Source organism: Vigna unguiculata, chromosome 2 (genome assembly GCF_037176805.1).
Source record: "Vigna unguiculata cultivar grain cowpea cultivar isolate G323 ecotype 2 chromosome 2, ASM3717680v1, whole genome shotgun sequence".
Classification (NCBI taxonomy): domain Eukaryota; kingdom Viridiplantae; phylum Streptophyta; class Magnoliopsida; order Fabales; family Fabaceae; genus Vigna; species Vigna unguiculata.
In genome coordinates this window covers 18,098,831-18,121,685 of record NC_140793.1, presented here as the reverse complement: position 1 = coordinate 18,121,685, position 22,855 = coordinate 18,098,831, and the positions used below count along the sequence as shown (strand labels likewise).

Below are 22,855 nucleotides of genomic sequence, written 5' to 3'. Positions count from 1 at the left end.
TCCTAGGGTTTACCAAACCAGTGAGAAACCAGAGAGATCTGAGCGTAATCTCCATATCCAAGTCTTTTGCTGCGTTTTCCCTCGCCTTCCACGAGTTTCAATCGGCAAAACATCGATTGGAGTGGCTTTCTAGCGAGTGACGGAGCAGTCTCATCAACATGGATCTCATTTCGAGGTCGACATTTCCTAATAGGCCAGCCTATAGAAGCAATCCGGAAGAGACCAAAGAGATAAGAAGGCAATGGAGCAACTTATGGAGAAAGGATGGGTTCGAGAAAGTTTGAGTCTGTGTTCTATGCCAGTCATCATTATTCCTAAGAAAGATAGATCATGGAGGATGTACGTCGATTGTCGAGCTATCAACAATATTACCATCAAGTATAAACATCTTATTCCTAGACATAATGTCTGGCTTGATGAAATGCATGGTGCTTGTTATTTTTGAAAGATAGAATTGAAAATGGGTTATCACCAAATTCGAATGAGGCAAGGAGATGAATGAAAAAGTGCTTTCAAAACTAAATTTGATTTGTATGAATGGATGGTTATGCCCTTTGGCCTAACTAATGCACATAGTACTTTTATGAGATTGATGAACCACGTGTTGCGAAAATTCATTGGTAAATTCGTAGTTGCAATGAATATATACTTGAATCTACAATTGCAATATTTCATTTCTTCTTTTTATTTTATATTTGTATAAGCTCTTTGTTTACGAGTATGTGACCTGACCTCTCATTCTCTTACTTGGTCGACAAGTGGGGAGCCACTCAGGCTTATTATGCTAATAAGTAGTTGACTTGGGCATATGATTATGCTAGCGAGTAGGGAGGCAACATGTGTAACATCCCGTCAGGATTTTACTAATTTATAAATAAATAAATGGAATAAATAAGACAACACGTTTAATAATACCTCCTTTTCCCAAAACGCGGGAAAATTTAAAGCTTTATTAATTGAGCGGATAAAATTTAGAACGTCCATTACATAATTAAAACCACAACGTTATTAAGTCACCCATCCGGGTTTACAAATGTTTCCAAAACAAGGTAATACAAGTAAAAGTTCCCCCAAATCAATCCCCTCTCCGCGACTAAGCTGCACCAGAGCCACCTGCATCACCAACATCTGCTCTCGTGTACCGCGTACACGATCATCGTCACACACACGCAGATAGGGTGAGCTTAGCAGATAAAACACATATATATATAAAGCTATAAACATATATATATATATATATATATATATATATATATATAAATCAGTATACATACACATAACATCACTTAAATTAACTTTCCACATTGCCCTATATTTTTATTCCCTCAATTCGATCTCCAATACGTTTATTCGTGTTCTACTTCGTCTGCTGATTACTTCAAGGTGACTTGCTGCCATACCTATCGGCCACAACCGATAGAGCACGTGCGAGAAAACATGCTACGGATCATACACCGCAACGCCAGGTAGAGTTCCCATATACGAACAAAGCCCGTATCGTCCCAAGACTACCAAACTCGTCAGCCAACAACTGAGGAGGGCAATCTATCTGGACCCATCCGTACTGGCCACAACCAGCACACTCATACCGGCAACACTCGCCAACCCGAGCCACAACTCAAGGGTTTCTCGTGTTCATCCGCCATCCCGAGCCACAACTCAAGAGATGCTATTCCGAGCCACAACTCAAGGAATACCACGTGCTTAACCCCTATCCCGAGCCACAACTCAAGGAACTCCAGCAACCTCACCTCTAAAGCACTACCAGAAGCCTTGTAGAACACCCTACAAAGTCCAACAACTAGGACTTACAGCAGCTAAATCGCCTAGCGGGGGACACGTACCGCTAGGCGCCACAGTTTCCAGACCGCCTGGCGGGGGACACGTATCGCCAGGCGCCAAGCGCCTCAAACTCACAAAGTCTGCAACCACCGCCTGGCGGGACAGTCTACACCGCCAGGCGGACGCTGTTCCAGGAGCCACTGTCCGTGTCGCTGCCGCCTGGCGGAGCCTATCCAACCGCCAGGCGCCATCCAGTCCAGAACCCCACTATGTCCTTGCTATCGCCTGGCGCTACCCACTCCCGCCGCCAGGCGCTGCATCAGTACAGCAGCACTCCACTTGAGTTCCCTGTCACGAGTTTTCATGGTTCACTGCTTCTAGCTTCCAATGCTATTCTCACTATCTGACTCATAACAAGTCCCCTAGACTTGACTATTCACAATGCCCTTGCATTAATGGAAGTACCTTACTTGAAACCATTTTCCTAGTCTAGATTCACATACTCTTTTTATAATTTTAGTATAACTCACCCTTTTCTCCAAACAGTACTCATGCTCCTACCATACTTGTCCTCTTTTCTTTCCCCTTTTTATAACCTACTTAGATATACAAGTTCATCTCACTATACTTTATACTTATTTCTACTATACTTCAGATTACAGTACCACCATCCAACAAGACCATCTCAAGGTCCCATATTGCCTTCACCTAATTTTATGACTCCGAACTTCAATCAAATGCACTCATTTTTACACCAAGCTCCTACTGACACTTAACACTCGCTCAATCACAACAAGCACTCCCTCTGCAGTGTCACCTACGTCGCCTGGCGGCGCGAAGCTGGCCGCCAGGCGGTGCGTCAGTTTTGGAATTTCCCAGACCCCTCCTGCAACCAATTGCCCAGCCATTTTTCCACCTCTAAGAGTACACACAAAACTAATCCCAGCACAATCATCACACTTTAATTTATTGATCACCAATTCCTATGTCCAATTCATAGTAACACATTCCAATTCGTGATTTCTGATAACATACGCTCAACCCTAACTCATATTCATTGTTCCATTCATTTAACCTTCGATTAGGTGGTTATACCTACTGTTGATCATCATTACCCCTCTATAAGGATCACCACTGCCTTTTGCCCCGATCAGATTTCACCCAGAATTCTAGAAAACCCAAAAACGAGTCAGATTGTCCCGCGCCGCCTGGCGGTTTAACCAGTCCCGCCAGGCGCTTCATCAACAAACCCAATAATTGGTTAAGACGCCTTGCGTCGCCTGGCGGTCGGGAATGTGCCGCCAGGCGGTTCCTCTTCCAAGAACCCAGAATACACCAATTCGCATGAGTCGCCTGGCGGTGGTTCATCACCCGCCAGGCGGTTTCTGGAAAATTCCAGAAAAACAGAATTTATGAAGGCTTTAACAGTACTCAAACAATCAATATACCATACAGTTACACACTTATAATTATATGCATAAAATTACTGAGTCCAGCTCCCCTAACTCAAACCTCACCAGAACCTCACTCAAACCTCACCAAACTATTGGCCTTTATGATCTGTTTTCCAGCCACCCAAGACTGCCTCTCAACTATCTAGGGTTCTTCCCAACCTTTCATATTCAATTCAAGGCCAAAATGCCAAAAACATAGTTTAATGTAAGTTCTCCAAGGTTCGAAGCCACAACCATGTAATCACCAAGTTTATATCAAACCATTTAACCAATTCATATTTCTTGCTAGGAATCACAATTCAATTATCATAATATACAAGAACATGTTTTCATAAATTTAGATAACAAAATCATAACATCAAAAGTTAGCATACATACGACTTGAACCCAAGTCCTCTCGCACAATCAAAGGGCTCTCAACCACATGAGCTAGCACTTTTCCACATCATACCAACCATAATTTAATATCATAATTATTACCCCTCCCGTATTTATTAATTAATTATTTATTTAATTAATTAAATTCTACGGGTCTTACAACATGGGCTTTGTTGTACTAGCGAATGTGGTATACGTAAACATATGATTATGCTAACAAGTGAGAAATTACTTAGGCTTACTGTGTCATGACTATGGTTTACCCGAGGGTATGATTATGTTGACAAGTGGAGAGGCCACTTAGGCTTTATTATGCCGACGAGTGTGGTATACCCAGGCATATTATACAAGAATGAAGAAAAGATAATTTGTTAAAATAGTATCTCATTAAAACCCTACTTAATAAATAGTATGGAGAAAAATCCAAACTAAGAAAAAAGAGTACACATGTTCTTGTATATTTAATTGTAATAAACAATGTACATTCGATTGTAATAAATTTTTAAATGAGTGGCATTTGGTGTCCTTAGGACAAGTTTGCCTTTATTTATAAATAAAAAGACACACCCAAGTGTAAAGAACTTGGATTTTTTTATTTATTTATTTAAAGTAGTTTTAACTTTAAACTTTCACTCTTTATATTTGTTCTCCAATTTATGACACCCAACTTTTTGCTGAAATAATAATGAACTTGGACAACAAGAAAAACAAAGTAAAACCTTAATTAGATTTACCAAATAACATTTTTTGTGTTTGTACATGTTGATTTAATTTTTACTTTAACATTTAATTTTAAAAATAAAACTTTGTATTTTTTGTAAAGATCATTAAGCTCACATTTTTTTTTATTCTTGTTCACGTATGAGATATTGTGTTTTAGAGTACAAAATAAAACAACATATACTTAATTGAAAAATATCAAAAATTGAATATTCATAATTTCATTAATAAAAATTTAATTAAAAATATTTAAATTTATAAAGGACTAAAAACTTAATTATGCAACTTGTTATTTTACTTATATAAATAACGACTATGAAAGATAACAAACATACTATTCCAATTAACAGTACGAATTCTATTAATTTTTTTAAATACTTAGATAATAAGTTTTTAATAAAAATGTAATAAAATATATTAAAATTTATGAAATACTTAAAACTTAATTAATTTAAATTCTTACAATAAATATTTAGTTTTAAAAGAGATGGTAACTAATCTCATTCCAACTATAAAATAGAGAAACTCCGTGAATAATATACTTAACATCCCATTGTCCATTAAACTAATAAAATTAGTAAGCAATCTTGATAAAGAGACGAATATGTTCAAAGATAAAAATTAGATTAGATTTTGGTGTTAGTTTGGAGCAATCTAAATTACAGTATACATTTTATTGTGATAATAAAAAATAATAAAATTATGATTATAAAAATAAATATAAATAATTTTTATAATTTTATTATAAATAATTTCTATTTATTTTATAAACAATTTTAATTAATTATAAATAATTATTTTAATTTAAGAAAATTATTAAATTTAAAAAAATGGTATTTTAAAGAAAATTAAATTAAAAAAAATGTCAATTGGTAAGATAAGTATTTTAATTTAAAATAATAATTATATAATAAAAAATAAAATTAGAAAATAAATGAGAGTATATCTTAATTTAATTTAATTTAATTTAATATAATATAATATAATATAATAATATAGTTATCGAAAATATTACTTTTTGCGAGTCTTAATTTATATTTTACAGAATGTTCTCATTTATATATATATATATATATATATATATATTAAGTATAGCAATCATTTTATTAAGGAACTAACAAATAAAGTTGTTGCTAAAAGAGGATGTTTTCTATGATGACTATGTATTTCCACTTCATTTTCTTTTTTTCAGTTTTTAGTAAATTAGATTTAAAATTTTTTGAGTGCTAGGTAAGAACATTTACCAAAAATAAAGATGTGATCATCAAATACAGAACCGTGCAGAATGGGCCGTGGATTTAGTAAAAATGATGACATAACAATTGTTTTTTTTTTCTGTTTTTCTATATTATTATCTTTTCTAACCTTTTCTAACAGTAAATATATTTTCTGAGACTGGGGCTTTTCTTGCCTTGCATGTCGCCTCGCATTCCATTTATCGCCATGGATTCTTCTCTTCCCGTTCATGTTGACAATGATGCTGACAAAGGGGTTAGTTGCGATGCTGACAAAGGGGTTAGTTGCGATGCTGAGAAAGGGACTTCTTCACTTCCAGTAAGATTACTTCCAATGCAGTGCTTTTTATCTGTTGTTGGCTTGCTCTTAGTGTGCTTTTAAAGTTGCATTGAAACTTTCTTGTTGTTTGTATTGGTAATTTGTTTTTTAGAGTGCTTTCCCCAACGAGGACTGGAAGCAGAAGTTAAACATGCTTTTGAATGATCAGAGTAAGCAAGAGTTGGTCTCCAGGGAGAAAAAAGATCGGCGTGATTTTCAGCAAATAGAGATTTTGGCCAGCAAAATGGGGTTGTACAGGTGATTTTTCCATTTGTGATTTTTCATTGTTTGGACGAGCTCATGCTAATTTGAAATTGAGTGTTAAAATTAGCCTATACACAAATTAATTAAATTTTTTTGTTTAACTTAATGAAAAGTCATCCTCATTTTTTTCTTGTTATTTTTCTCTCCTAGAAGTCTTAACCTGAATTCTGAGAGTTATAATTCTTGAATGCATTTATATATGGCAGTCATATGTATGCGAAGGTTGTTGTTGTCAGCAAAGTGCCTCTTCCAAACTACAGATATGATTTGGACGATAAACGCCCCCTCAGGGAGGTATGTTGACTTGTTACATATGTGATGTTGACTTTCCTGAATCATTTGAGGAGGATAAGCATTAATGAGTTTAGATAAAGTTTCTTATTGCTAATTTTATTTCACTGAAAAACTTACTAGCTATGTCTTTGAGAGACAGTTTCCTAAAGCTTCAAGAATTGACACAGGTGAACCTACCAACTGCTTTGTTAAGGCAAGTTGATGGATATCTTCAAGAATACCTAACCCACAAGTCAAGAAGGAAGGAAAGCTTTCCCGATTTGTGGTGTGCAACACCACGCGACAGCAGTGGTACAAATGAAGGGCTCTTTCGGCCACCTCAGTCACTATCATGCAGCAGGGCTGTAGTGGAGAAAATTCTCTGTCAGAGTTCACAAATGCATGATCAGCAAAGAGCTTGGCAGGTCATCTTCACTGAAATACACAATTATGGCCTTATTCTCATTCCGAGATAGACTTTATTTTCATATTTTATTTTATTTCTTTATGTTTTCTTCATAATTCAGATTTTAAGCAGTTTTTTGGCAGCTTCTAAGTTTGTTTATGATGGTGATACAAACCTTGTATTAGAAAAGAACATAAGAGAAAAATGTAAACATGCGACTCAGAATTATATATTATTTCACACTTTCTACAGAGAGTACAAGCATTGTATATATAAACTTTAAAGCCTATTGTTAGTGTGACAAACTAAGAAATAAAAGAACATCCACTTGAATAACTGAATGTTTTGCATCTCTCTAATAACCCCCTCAAACTCAAGGTAAGGGGATTTTTATAAACAAAATCCTTTACATTGAGTTTGGATTGTAAAAGCTCAAAACGACTAGAGAAAAGAGGCTTGGTGAGAGCATCTGCCCACTGGTCTAAACTTGGAATATGATAGACTTCAAGTTGTTTTGCTAACACTTGATCACGAACACAAAAGACATCAATCTCCATATGCTTTGTTTTATGTGCTATGGCCACAACACTTTGGTTGTTGAACAACACGATAGGCATAGCGAAAGGAATAGAAAGTTCCTTTAGTAGAGTTTGAAGCCAAAGAATTTAAGCAGAGGATTGAGCTAGACTGTGATACTCAACTTCAGGGCTTGATCTACCAATGACTCTCTGTTTGCAAGACCACCATGAAACAAGATTAGGACTTAAGTAGATAGCTGATCCAGAAGTGGATCCTCTATCATCAGTATTGGATGCCCAATCAACATCACTCATAGCTGTGATTGAAAGGTGTTGTCCTTTAGTTGCTGGTTGCATATGTAGACCATAGGAGACAGTTCCCTTAAGATATCGAAGTATTCTCTTAACAGCTGTCCAATGAGTAAAAAGAGGATACGTGAATTGGCAGACCTTATTGACAACATAATTGATGTTAGGTCTAGTGAGTGTAGCATATTGTAATGTCCCAACAACAGATTTGTATAAAGTTGGATCAGAAGACAAGTTTGATATTGTTTTGGACAGTTTGCAAGATGAGGCCAAAGGCGATGAAACAGGTTGGGGTTTTGTCATCTTGGTTTTATGCAGCAAATCTATGATATATTTACTTTGAGTCATCACAACAATTTATTTGCACAATAGTTAATTTCTATTCCCAAGAAATAATCAAATTTCCCAAGCTGTTTAAGAGAAAAATTGGAGTGCAGTTTTTGAGTGAGCTGCTGAATTAAAGGTGTAGATGTTCCTGATGATGATGATGTCATCAACATATACCAAAATGTAAACCGTTTGCAAATTATGTTGATAAGAAAATAAAGAAGGATCACACTTGTTGGACTGAAAACCATGTTGCAACAAAAGTTAACTTTAGTTTATCAAACCATTGTCTAGGAGCCTGTTTGAGGCCATAGATTGCCTTATTATGTCTGCAAACCAAAGACTTATCTGACACTTCAAATCCAGGTGGTTGAGTCATGTACACAGTCTCATCAAGAGTGCCATTGAGAAAGGCATTGTTAACATCTAAATGAAACAAATCCCATCCGTTAGTCAAAGCAATAGTAAAGATAATCCTAATGGTAATTGGTTTAATAGCAGGAGAAAATGTCTCATGAAAATCAAGCTCTTAAATTTGATTACATCCCTTTGCAACCAGTCTTATTTTATATTTATTCACAGTTCCATCAACATTTTCTTTTACTCAGAAACCCAGTTACAGCCAACTGATTTCAGAAGGTAGAGAGACCATATCCCAAGTAGGATTGAAGATGAGAGCATCACATTCTTGTTTCATGGCAGACCTCCAACTTGGATCTTTCTAAGCCTGTGTAACAGTGGATGGAGCAATATTAGTTAAAAACAACCTTGGTTTATGAATGCCCGATTTGGATCTTGTTTGCATAGAGTGTAAATTAAGAGGCCTAGACACATGCTGTTTTGTAGTATGAGTAGTGATAGGAACAATTGAGAACCAGGTTGAGACATATTTTCTAAATGGGTAGCCTAAGAGGAAACATTATGAAAATGAGTTGGAGGGGAGAGATTAGGAGTAAGACCGAAAGTTTGATTAGCCCAAGCTACGGTTTTTACCCTAGACCCATGTGTCTCCTTAGGGTCCATCTCCTCTAGGCCCAAAACCTTACACTACAACCCTAAGCCCAAAAGAAAACTTAGACTACTTGGCTCATTATACAAGGCCCAAAAGGAAAACCCTATACTACTAGGCCCATAAGACAAGGCCCAAAATAAACCTAATGTAATAAGAACTCATTGATGGCCCATGATGATAGGAGTTTGGGTCCACCTTCCACATATGACTCCAACTCTTCTTTAATGTGCTTGGCCATGGTTAGGGGTATGCCAAGTTTGTGAGACTTTCCAATAAAACAAGATGAACAAAAATTCACAATTTTATTGGATGGTTGAAATTTGCAAAGAGTCATAACAGTTTTTAAGACATGAGCATTTGGATGACCTAATCTAGCATGCCATAGATTGCTAGATTAAGAAATAGGGTTTACAAAAGATTTCGAGTTATCGACAATACTGGTAGTGGTGTAAGATTGTGGGATCTTTGACAAGGTAGGAGGAGAGCCAACATGAATGTTGAGGTTGAGGAAAGGAGTAAAGGCCATCAGATCCCACAACTCCTCTAGGAAGAATTTCATTTGGTGCCTGAGATTTAACAGTGGAATAGTGAGGAAAAAACTCAAAATAGACACCATTAGTAAAGCAAATTTATCGACACTAAGTAAATTTTTGGTAATTGACGGAACATGCAACAAATTATGAAGTTATCAGAGTGGTGGGATTAGTGGAATGCTTAAAACAAGACCCAGAACCAAGGACTTGCAAACCTTCACCATTGCCGATATAGATTTGATCAGGTCTGTCAAAATGATCAAATTGCTGAATGTTATGAGAATCTCCTGTCACATGAAAAGATGCATCAGTTTTTCATTAAATTTCTTACAAATAATTTTCTCAAATAGCACTAGATGATAACATGACAGTTGACATGTGGCCTGACATTTATGCTGTCAGCTGAATTACACTTTTGGTCCCTCCATTATCATAACTGTTAGATATTGTTTGATATTATTAAGATATTGTTAGATATTGATAACCACAATATCAAACAATATCTTCTATTTAATCTTTTTATTTTCAGTTACTCTTTTTACTTGTACTTTTCTCTATTATAAATAGATTACCCTATGTGTGGTTTATACACAAGGGAGATTAATCTCAATCCCTATTTTCTTTATTCTCAACAATAACCATAAAGGAAAGGAACCAAGACCGTAATTAAGGCATGGCAGTATTGTGTTAGGAAACACGACAATTGTGATGTTAACATCTTTATCACATTATCAAAATCAGTTAATATTTAATAGAATGATAAAAGAAAGCCGAAATCACATTATATCAGAACAGTGGTTGAAAGATCTAATTTGTACAATTGGAATATGCAGGACCAAAATCATGTAATTGTGATACTTGAAAGATTAAAAGTGCAGTTAAGTCAAATTTTTAATTTATAAAAAGCTTAGGTTAGAAAGTCAAAATATAATATTCTTAGTAGTTGACAAGAACAATAGATGGGATGGAGATCCAACATAACATAATTTTACCTTTTAACAGAAGTCTTGAATCATAACTATGTAATAGTAACTATGATTTTTCTTTTTCCTTTTTATCAAACGGGTTCTACTTTTGGGAAATTCTATTTTTTTATTACAATTTATAAAATATGTCTTTATCTGGTTCTAGTTTACTTCTTTTTAAGTATTGACATCTCTATATTCTATCCACTTGGGCCTGATCTAAGCTGATACTTCTGTTGCATATCTTCTTAGGTTTCTTTACCCTGTCAATGGATTTTATGTGGATCTTTTATAGATATAGTTTGAAGCAACCTCTAACTGCTAGGAATCATTTGCCAAAGATTGACCTTAATTTTTGTGATAATGAGTTAAAAGAATGTATTGGTCCTCGGTGCCTTGGTGGTCATTGTTTTATGTATTTCATCCAGAAAACAAAACTACTGTTTTTTATGCTTCAGTTAGCTATTCTTTACTCCTATCTGTACAAATTCTTGAAGATAAAAGGTCTTTTAATGTTGTATCCATCCATTTCAGGAATCTCCAGATGGAAGAAAAATTCTGGAATTTCGTAGCAGTCTACCTGCTTATAAAGAGAAGGAAGCAATATTATCAGCCATATCAAGGACTCAGGTTTGCTGAAATAATATATTTTTTTAATACTTAGTGACAAACGACTACACCTTATTGATATTGGAAGCCCCTCTTATTTTCACTTGGATACTAATTTGTTAGAGTCATTGTATTTGATTGGTAAATCTGTTTCGGTGTGTACAGATTTTTTTTGCCTTATTTTCTTTTATTTTAAGAGTGTTATAAGGCCCAACTAATGCCAAACCCAACCTTTTTAAAAGACTAATTGAACTTTTAAAAGACAAGGACCAAAATGAATCTAATTGAAATGGTAAAAGACTAAAAGTATCAAATAGTCTAACAGATTGTAATTGTAGTATAATATATATACTAAACAAATATGTGCTTATTATTTTATTTATTTATATGTTGGTAAACATTTATCCTTTGCAAATGTTTACATTATTTCTAATGCTTACATTATTTCTAACGACTTTCTTTTTTGAAATCTGTTTTCTTATGGTCGGCCCTTACTTATTAAACAATCTTTCTAAAGTTCTAGAGTGAATGTTAGATGCATACTCAAGATGCTTCAACGAGTCACATCTTCCATCTAACTTGATAGTTATATCATTGAAAAGTAAATCGTGCTTTGTTCTTTTAATTTGAATCTTTTTAATGCTTGGCTTCTCAAATTCAATTATAATTATTATTTACATATTTTTCAGGTACTTATCATATCAGGTGAAACAGGTTGTGGAAAGACAACACAAGTTCCACAGTTTATCCTAGAATCTGAGATAGAATTAGTTCGTGGAGCTGTGTGTAATATCATTTGCACACAACCAAGACGCATTGCAGCAATTTCTGTTTCTGAAAGAGTTGCCTATGAAAGAGGAGAGAAATTGGGTGAAACTGTGAGTTTTAATAACTGTTCCAATGTAATAATTGTCTTTGTTTTGTAGTACGTTGGATTTTAAAGTTTCTATCTCCTTCTTTTGACTTCTTTTGTGAAAGGTTGGATATAAAGTTAGACTGGAGGGCATGCAAGGGAGAGATACCCATCTTCTCTTCTGCACCACAGGCATCTTATTAAGAAGATTACTAGATGATAAAAAATTAAAAGGCATAACTCATATTATTGTTGATGAAATTCATGAGCGTGGAATGAATGAAGGTAGATTTTTGAACTTCATGGTGTATTTTTACGTTTTTGGAAGATTATTTATGATAATATTATTGCAATATTTTTTTTTTCTCTGTGACAGACTTTTTGCTTGTTGTCCTTAAAGATCTTCTAGCTTGCAGACCAGAACTGAAACTGATTTTAATGAGTGCTACCCTTGATGCTGAGCTCTTCTCTTCATATTTTAATAATGCTTCAACTATGAAGATACCGGTATGTTACATAAAATGAATGCCAGCTTGTTTATGTTGTCAAAGAGATAATTATATCACTAGGAATTTAGTCTAATTGATAGATCATGAATCTTAGTGACAAAGCAGTAATTTATCTATAACATCTAACCTGTAAAATGTCTTTTATTATTAATCAGTAATGATTTAGTGAGTTACATTACTCAAGCATTTATACAATTAGATAGCTTGAGCTGCAATCTTGTTTTAAAATCTCTAACTGTTCGACAACAGGCTTCACATGTTCTAACTTCTAACAGAATGACAGCTGGCTGGCTTTTTTCATATGCATAACCTCAGTTACCGTAGTAAGAAAGAGATATGTTCTAAAAAAGTGAGGAGACCAAACCTGACCCACTAATCCATAATCCTTAACCCTATAATAGGGCAAATCGTCTATCTTTGAAGAAGTCAGGACAAATGAAAGTTGGTGCTAGAAAATTGTCCGGAGTTTAACATGAGATCTAGTGTCAAACCCAACTAGTTTTTCAACACATTGATTACTCTCTTTAAAAATATGTGAAAAATGAATACACAGTATTATTATCTACAAATCAATTCAACCATCTATTACAAAGATCCCCAAGAGTGATAGAAGTATTAGACCGACTTTATATAACAATTTGAGAGTCACACTCAATTCACAGATTAGTCCAACCTTTGGAGATAGCAACTTCCATTGCCAGAATCACATCCTATCACTTCAGCATATGATGCATTATGAACACCAAGATACAAAGAGAAACAACCCACAATTGAAGCATGATGTTCTCTAAACATAACCCTACAACTGGAAACACAAGAGAACCTTTAGTCATCCCATTAGTATCGCATTTAAACTAACGACAAAGAAGAGGAAGCCAACAAATATTAGCACAGGATGCAAGCGGTTATGTTCCTTCCTTTTCTGCTTATAACCACTGCAAAATTCAATTGGAAGAATTACTGAACTATTTGTCTTGGTATGCTTCCATTGAGTCATGCCTCTTTGGTTAAGGATACCATGATCATTTGTAGAAGTTGGTCAACACTATTCCCACTAAAAATAAATTTCAGTGGAAAAACTTGACTTCTAGTATTGTACTTTTTAGGCCAGTCAGTTGAACAAGATGTCTTAGATGTATTCAAATCCTTCAAGACACACTATTCTTTATACAAAAAGGCCCAAAATGTTTTTGCTGGTAACATTCAACATCTCTTTTATGCAACTGAAAGAGTTGCTAGCTCAAATAAAGCAATCATTATATGATTTCATATATAGCAAAGGCTCGAGCTATGGTAAAAAACCTTAAAGGATTTCATGTGGCTAAGTAATTGGAGGATATGAAAGAAATTCTTGATAAGTTATACATGGTTTGAGAAGTCTACTCTCAAATTAAGGAATGGGAGATTATGAAAACACTGAAAACACAAGAAACAAGGGTTGAATTTTGTTTTTAAAATTTTTTTGGCACTTTTTGCAAATATTGTTTGATAGGGAAATGTGAAATGATTGTTTTATATATTAATCAATCAGTCGATGGTAGTTGCGTCCAGTGAAGGTTTTTTTATTTTTATCAACAAATGATTATTATTAGTATTTTGGTAGTGGGGAGAGTTGAACTCACAACCTCCCACCTTCCCTTCCAAATAGTGTTATCAAATTTTGGCTATGGCAGCGCCATGGTAGAAACCAGTAACGGATTTCCAAGCTGCCGCCACAAAAAGCTGGTGGCGAATCTGATTTTTCGTGGTGGTCCATAGCGATCACTTTTTGCATAGAGGCTGGCGAATGCGGAACGGAAATGGTGGTAAAGAACATAGTGGAGAAAGAAGAAGACGGAGAGAGACCAGTGGGACAAGAAACTAGGCAACGATGGTGCAACATTTGTGGAGAAGAGAAACCAGGACAACAAGGTTATATTTATTTTCTAGGGTTTAAAACACATGGATTGGGGCAACCCCAATAAAATTTAATTTAACCTAATATGCACACCTGGACAACATGGTAAAAAAGGATTTAAAACACATGATAAAAATGTGGGCTAGGCCCAATAAAATTCATTTAACCTAGTAGACACACGTTTAAACACACGCTCTCATTCTTCTTCAGCCTCCTTTTACCTTTGTTGTTACTGTCACACAGCCAAGCCAACAACTGCTGTAATCACTTGCGTTATTATTATTTGAATTTCTAGACATAATATCATTACTTTTTCATTAAAATTATATGTGGTGTCATTGCCATAACCCATTATGGTTTCTGTTATAACTTTTCAAAGGATGTTTGGGTTTCCGATATGTTCCGTTATCCTATATCGATAACACTGCATCCAAACTTGTCAAACCAATGTTATAACTTCCAAGTGTTAGTGGGGGAAGTTGAATCCACAACCTCTCCCACCCTCTCTTACAACTTTACCACTAAGCCATCTTCTAACTTTGCTTGTTTAAAAAAGTTCTCATTGCTCCTCTTCTTCAAAAGACTTTCCTTCTAAGTTTAATATAGATGAAAATAACATACAATGTAAAGAGATAAGAAAGAAGAGAGAACAAACACTATTTTTATGTTGATTCATATGACCACGCAAACTACGGGTGGCAAAACAGGCTGGGCTTGATGGGCCAGCCTGTCAGCCTATTCAAAGTGGGCGGGCCGGGTTGAGAATTTCAAATCATCAACTTGTTTTGGCCCGGCCCATCCAACTCGTCAATTTGATTGGGCAAAATGCGAGCTAGCCCACAGTTGAGATGGGCCGGGCCGAGATGACGGTTCAAATAGGCTGGGACAGGTAGACGACTGAGACATGGCAAGATGGTTGGGCCAACGGACAAGATGGGCCGAGCTAGGCCCAAGGCTGAGACCGGCCGTTCTAGGACCATAGTCGAGCTGAGCCAGCCCAGGCCCACAACCAAGCTGGGCCGAATCAGGTGCACGACCGAGACAGGATTATCGGGCCTGCGATCGATACATGGGTTACCTAGGCCCATAGACGGGTCGGCCCGGGTCAACGACCAAGATGGGTTTTCCGACAGCAAGTACGAGCTAGCCCAGACTGAAGTCCGAGACAATTCGGCCCGTGGCCACTCCTAAGACGGGCCGACAGTCAAGATGGGACGACCTTGGACAATGTCTGAGATGTGCAGGCTTCATCCAATGGCAGAAACGGGCCGCTTGGGCCCATGTCTGGTTTAGGCTGATGGTCGAGGTGGGCTGACCTGGGAGGACGATTGAGACGTGGCGGCCTAGGCCAACGATCGAGACTGGTCGGCCAGGCTGAAGATCGAGACACTTTGGGCCGACTGTTGGGACGGGCCAGCCTGAACCATCAGCAGATGTGGTCTGGCTCAAACTAACGCCCTAGACCGGTTGACTCGACAACCAATTTTTCAGATCGGGCTGATTGATGAGATGGATGGTCTAAGGCTAATTGTCGAGACTGGCCAACCTAAAACAAAAGTTTAATAATATATTTAAAAAAAATAATATATATTTCATGTTTAGAAAGGAAGTTCATTGGTTGGCCCTAACCTACAGGGCTTTTGTGTGCTTTTTGGCCATGTGGGCTTTTTTAATTGGGGGCTTTTTGGCCTTATGAGCTCTTTTGGTCCCAACCCACGTGGGTCAGTGCCAAGCCTGTGAACTGGGCCAAATTGACAGCTCTACCTGTAATTGAGTTCCCCTAAGTAGACTAATATTGGGAAGAACAATGCGAGTCTTTGAGCTCATGGACGCTCCTGTCTAACCCCTTGATTATTGTTGGGGAATGTAGCCACTCCTGACTAAATCCTTGAGCACTCTTTTAACAAACCATTGTTGGTTCAACCAAGTGTTCTTTCACAAGCCACTCCTAGCTTAACTTGAGTATTCTTTTGATTCTCGGCCACTGTCGGTTGGCTTTGTTTAAGTATTCTTTCTACAAGCCACTTTTGGCTTAACCAAGTATTCTTTAACAAGTCACTTGTAGTTCAAGGAAGTATTTTTTGAACAATAGTTGCTCTTAGCTAATAACTATGTATTCTTTGCCAAATGGTCACTCTTGTCTAAGATAGATAGTTGGTATGTTTGGTGGTCACAAATCACACTTTAACTCACTAGAGAGGTTGATCATCTTTTGATGCATGTAGTATTGATACTCTCCTCTAGCTTGCTGATTGAACATGAACAATGTTCTTCTTTGAAACCTTAGTAGGCTCAAAAGCTTTTGCAATGTTTTGGCACTATACGAAGTGGTTTCCCTCTTTCTTCTTCTTAAATAGGTCTATATCAAATTTGGTGAAAGTAGTTGTTGTCAAACCGTTTGTGGCCATTGAACAACGTTAGCTCTTTTTGAATGCCTTACTTTTTTCTGAAGAGTATGATAATGATTATGTATTTAATGCAGTCGTGGTAGCAATAAATGCACTTTTCTTTTTTAAGCAACATCCTAATTGCTAGATGTACTTTTCTTGTTCTTGGGCAGTGTGCATTTCTTTGGTTTGTCTTAAAAAGTAGTGCCTTATGAAGAATATAGCTCTCCTAGAGTTGACAATGGTTAGTTCAGAGATTTGGTGAAGAAAAACAACTTTTGCTATTTATCAACGAGATCTTCTGATGTGACTTGTTCCTTGTCTAATGGTATACATTCCCTACAACATAGAATAAGCATTTATGTGTCTTCATTTGCTATGAGGTTAGCTTACATTTATATGCTTATCAGCTAAGTATATCTGTGCTATAGTAGATGTAAACTAAGATTGGAGAGAGTTGTTACATCTGTTAGATGAAGCATTTGTATCTTTCATTATCTGTGGTCGAGATAAGTTCATCGTCTTTCAAACAGAGTAATCATGTTTTTATACTTGGCTATTTTTATCACTTAATCAAAATCATAGGGTGACATACTTTTTCTCTAACAGAGATCATAACAACCCCGTGGAAGAGGTCGTAGCACCCTATGGAAGTGGAGGTTGTAGCAATTTAAGAGCATGTGGTGACAAGAGTGGACGTTCCCAATGTCCATACTACAATAGAATTGGTCATACCTAAGAAAGTTGTTACTCCTTACAAGGTTTTTCTCTACCATTCATATGGATATTTTGAGACCAAGTCGTGTCACATCTTTTGGTTTTGGATATTTTGTAACCTTCATTGTTGAATGTTCTTCTTCTTATCCTCACAGTATTCTCGGGCCAATCCACTTGTCCCCACACACAACAACAAAATGACATTGTAGAGAGGAAGAATTGTCATGTCACAAAAATGACACTCTCCCTAATGTTGGATACAAATATTGCTATGCATATTTGGGGAGATTCAATTCTCATTGCTTGTGTTTTAACATAAATAGTCCCTTCTTCTGCTCATGAAAATCAAATTCCTCGCTATATTATTTTTCGAAAATAAGCCTTTATTTCTTGTCTCTCGAAGGGTGTTTGGCAATACATTTTTCCGGTCATAATATCCTTCTAACTTTAGACACTTTCTACAAAGGCTATTAATTGTGTTTTCATGAGATACTCACCTTAAAAAATGATACAAATGTTATTACAACTATCCAAAGATATTATATGTTGGTAATTGGTTGATGTTGCTTTGTTTTATGGACACACCTTTTTTCTCATCCTCCATGGAAAGTCTTGCTTCCATTCAACGGGTTCTCCTTGTTCCATCCAGTTAAAATGTAATGTTATTTTATTACTTTAATAATTCTTTTCTAATGTTATTTTATCATTATTATTATTGTTTTATTACTACTTGTGTATATACTTGACTTTAGGGTACGTGCGCCTTGCCTTATTTTTTAGCTTGTATGTATGCATCTATAAGAAGCACACAATGTAGGTTGAATACATTGCTTTGCCCCAATCTTATTTATTGAAGTTGGTATTGGAGCGGGTATGATCCCACTTTATCTTCTCCTACATTGTCTCCTGTTGTCACCAACATAACTGTTGACATCACTGCTGTTATTTGCAGCTGTTTCTCCACCACTCTCCACCACCATTTCATCATCATTTGAAGTTATGGTTAGGTGTGTCTTGAGGAGTGTTGTAAGTCCCACATCGACTAGAGATAAGGCCAATTTAGAGTATATTTGTGGGTGCAAACATTACCTTACAGACAGGTTTTATGAGGTTTAGTTAGACTTTAAGTTCACTTCTTAACATGGTATTACAAGCCAGTTTTGTAGGGTTGAGTTAGGCTTACAAGTCCACTTCTTAACAAGGAGCATGACCTAACCCCGATTGTCTCATGACCTAACCTCGATTGTCTCATGACCAATTGATCGTCCACGTACTTATACTGTGCGTCTAGTCTTTGGTGCATGTTCTCCACTTGTCGCTTTCCCATTGCCGAAATCACTCCACGACACCTCTGTCTGTCTTGATGTCTACTTCTGCCTCTATCTTCACCCCATTTAAATATTTCTATGCCCGTTGGTGTTGGGACATGATCTCCCTCACACTCTAAGGGTTCCCTCTTTTCTAAAGATTTTGAATGGGACAATTCTGAAGATATTCCTAATTACTACGGAGATATTGAGAATATTTTTCATCCTAATAATATCTATTTAGAACATTATGTAGTTATTTGTGGAAGATTACGCCCAAGTTGTCGTGGGTACTTTTATTGGGCTTGGGTTTTTAACCTAAAACCCATTGATCTATGTTCGTGAGCCAACATTTGGGAGGGGAATGGATGAGATGTGGAAAAACAAAGATTTAACCGATTGTATGATCTTGCTTGATTATCTGCATATTTTATCTTTTTTGCAATCACACGTGGAATTTGAAATGGAGGTGTTGTGTGAAATCTTGGAATCACAGGATTCCATTATCTTGATTGCAATTTGAACTACATTCGGTGGTAGACTACGGTAATATTGTGACAATGGTTGTCTAACAACATGGGAAGACAGAGCAATATTCACTCTCATATTGTAGAAGTAATTAGTATATCTAGGCAATCATGATGTGTAAGCTAGGAGGTTGAGTGTTGGATAACCTCTAACCTAGCACCTAGTTGCAGCCTTTAATGTTTCAACTTCTTTGTATCTCCTTCATCATATATATAAATATCAGGAACAGTAGAGGGGACTAATTAAGCCTTCAAACATATTTTGTGTGTTTTAATCTCAACTTGGTATCAGAGCGGGTCGATCCCGCTCTGGTTTCCGTCTGGTCTGTCCACCGGCACTTGTTGCCATCGTCCGCGGCTGTCCGCCGCCATCCATCACTGTTAATCACTGTCTGTAGCTGTTCACTGCCATAAAACACTATCCAAAGCTACCCACTGTCACTGTTCACAAAATCGTCACTGTCTACCACTGTTCCGCCGCTGTTCGCCACTGTTCGCCGCCGGCTGCCGTCTCCCGCCACCTCAGTTTTCGCTGGCGACCACTGGATCTAGAGCGCCTCTCCGAGCGACAGCCACCCCCACCGGTGCCGGAACCGGCCTCCCGTCCACGCGCCGCCACGTGCCCCATCTTCTCCGCTGCGAAAAGGCGTGTCGTCTCCGGCCACCTCAGTTTTCGCCGGTGACTACTGGATCTGGAGCGCCTCTCCGAGCGACAACCACCCCCACCAGTGCCGGAACCAGCCTCCCGTCCACGCGCGCCACGCGCCGCGTCTTCTCCGCTATGAACAGGCGCGTGCAGCCCACGCGCCGTCTTCTGCTGATCGGAACGTCACAGCACCACCTCCGTAGCTCTCGCCGGAGTCTTCTGCTGCTGTTCTAACCCTCAAAACTCCGATTCAGTGAGGTCCAGATGTCACCCTTGCGGACATCTCCCTCGGTCGTTTATAAATCTCCACTGTTTTTTGCGTTTCTGCTCTCTGTTTTTGTTCCCTTGTTCAGAAATGGCCTCTGGAAGTGTTATTTCATTCTCTGGAAGTCCTTCCATTACTTCCGAGAAGCTAGATGGACACAATTACCTCTCCTGGTCCGCTGCCGTCGAGATGTGGTTCATTCGTCAAGGACATCATGACCACCTTGAGAAAGACGGAAGCCATGTGCCTCAAGAAAAAGCCGAACAATGGAAGGAAGCAGATTTTCAATTGTGTGCCTTGTTGTGGCAATCCGTGGAGCCGAGACTGTTAATGTCTCTTAGGGCACTCAAAACATGTCACTCGTTTTGGAAGAGGACTCAGAATATCTATGCCAACGATATCCAACGCCTATATGATTCGGCGGACAAGTTGGCATCTCTGAAAATGACCAATCATAACATGATCTCCTTCATGAATGAAGCACAATCAGCCATGGAAGACCTGCGGATGTTTCTCGAAGTCGACGCTTCAGATGAAATGAAGAAGCTGGACAAATACTATATGGTGATGATGCTTCGCGCCATTCATCCAGACTTCAATCACATTAGAGATCAACTTTTGACCTCTCATGAGGTCCCTTCCATGGACACCCTGATCCAGCGTATGATTCGTGTCCCGAAAGTCCCAACACTTGAAATTCAAGAATCTCATGCTCGAGTAGAATCATCTGTTATGGCCGCAACTCGAGGAAGAGGAGGACGTGGACCTAGAGGAGGTGGACGTGGAGGCCGTGGACGTCCTCAATGCACGTATTGCAAGAGGATGGGTACACTCAGGAAAACTGTTACTCCTTACATGGTTTTCCTTCTAAGACTGCCAATGTCTCTCAGGCTGACACTACGAAGTCCAAGTTCACTGAGGACGAGTATCAAGAGTACCTACGTCTCAAGTGCAGCAGCCTGACACAATCATCTCAAGCCCCGAATACTTCAACAACTTGCATTTCTCAATCCATTGAAAGTCACAATTCATGGGTAATTGATTCCGGTGCTTCTGACCACATCTCTGGTAATACCTCTTTATTCTCAACCATTTCATTTCAAGACAAACCTCATTTTATAACCCTTGCCAATGGCTCTAAAACTTCCTCAAAGGGAGTCGGTCGAGTCATCCTGTCTCCCTCCCTAACTCTAAAATCTGTCCATTTTGTCTCTAATTGTCCCTTTAATTTAATTTCCTTAAGCCAGTTAACCAAATTGTTCAACTGTTCAGTAACCTTTGATCACAAATCTTTTGTTATACAGGAACGTGGTTCGGGGAGACAGATTGGAAAAGGATATGAAGCCGGCGGTTTATATCATTTTGGATCTCGTCCACGAGTGTCATGTGTTGCAGCTCCTAGTCCTAAAGTGTTACATGATCGACTTGGTCACCCTCATCTGTCCAAGTTAAAAAAAATGTGTCCTGAACTTAGTGGTCTCCAAACCTTAGAATGTGAATCATGTCAACTAGGCAAACATGTTAGATCTACTTTTCCTAAAAAGTCTCTATCACAATGTAATTCTAGTTTCTCCATCATTCATTCCGATATTTGGGGACCTAGTCGTATTTCATCTTTTGGTTTTAGGTATTTTGTTACTTTCATTGATGAATTTTCACGATGTACTAGGGTTTATCTTATGAAAGATCGTTCTGAATTGTTATCCATCTTCACATCTTTTTTACACGAAATCAAGAATCAATTAGGTCGAGTAATCAAAATCTTAAGAAGTGACAATGCCAAAGAGTACTTCTCATCTGCTTTGTCTGCAGTTTTAATTTCACATGGTATCTTGCATCAGTCCACTTGTCCACACACACCACAGCAAAACGGTATAGCAGAAAAAAAAAATCGACACTTGGTTGAAATTGCTCGTACACTTTTGCTTGGTGCTCATATCCCTGTCCATCAGTGGGGAGATGCCCTCTTAACTGCATGTTTTCTTATTAACCGCATGCCCTCCTCCTCTCAATCATAAGGTCCTTGTCTCCATCTTGTTTCCAGATAACCCTCTTTTTCACATTCCTCCTCGGATTTTTGGTTGTGTATGTTTTGTTCACGACCTGTCTCCAGGTCTAGATAAGCTTTCTGCTCGTGCTCTCAAATGTGTCTTCTTGGGCTATTCTCGTCTTCAAAAAGGGTATCGGTGTTACACTCCTGAAACCAAGAAATACTACATGTGTGCCAATGTCACATTCTTTGAACAAACCCCTTATTTCTCTTCCTCTGTTCAAGACACCCATGTCATACAACAAGTCCTCCCTCTTCCTGTGGTTGAGTCCCCTATCTCAGATGTCTTTGTCAACCCGAGTCCTACTCCACCTCCTCCCGAGCCCCCATCCGCACCTACTGATACCTTCCCGAGTCCCGACCTCCAACACAGGACTCTGACGAATAGTCCAATTATCCAAGAATATGGTGAATCCTCGACTTCAGATCCTTCTCCTTCGTCTCTTGCTCCCATGCCTCCTGATGAAGGTAATTCCGGTTGGCCCATTGCTCTCAAAAAAGGTATTCGTTCCACTCGGAACCCCCATCCCATTTATAATTTTCTTAGTTATCACAGATTGTCGTCTTCCTATTGTTCTCTTTTATCTTCAGTG

The 22,855-nt window shown here is 37.8% G+C and overlaps 1 protein-coding gene across 1 annotated transcript in view; it reads left to right on the top strand.

The window, feature by feature from the left end:
* Positions 1-5,611: 5,611 nt before the first annotated feature.
* The window catches only part of LOC114173675 (DExH-box ATP-dependent RNA helicase DExH5, mitochondrial-like), a 34,360-nt gene continuing 17,116 nt past the window's right edge, over positions 5,612-22,855 (top strand). Inside the window, exons 1-8 of the mRNA XM_028058192.2 lie at positions 5,612-5,888; positions 6,001-6,146; positions 6,359-6,446; positions 6,614-6,850; positions 11,030-11,125; positions 11,794-11,982; positions 12,083-12,242; positions 12,334-12,464. Of these exons, the coding sequence (XP_027913993.1) occupies positions 5,751-5,888; positions 6,001-6,146; positions 6,359-6,446; positions 6,614-6,850; positions 11,030-11,125; positions 11,794-11,982; positions 12,083-12,242; positions 12,334-12,464 (1,185 nt within the window). The 5' untranslated portion in view covers positions 5,612-5,750. The remainder of the gene's footprint in view (positions 5,889-6,000; positions 6,147-6,358; positions 6,447-6,613; positions 6,851-11,029; positions 11,126-11,793; positions 11,983-12,082; positions 12,243-12,333; positions 12,465-22,855) is intronic.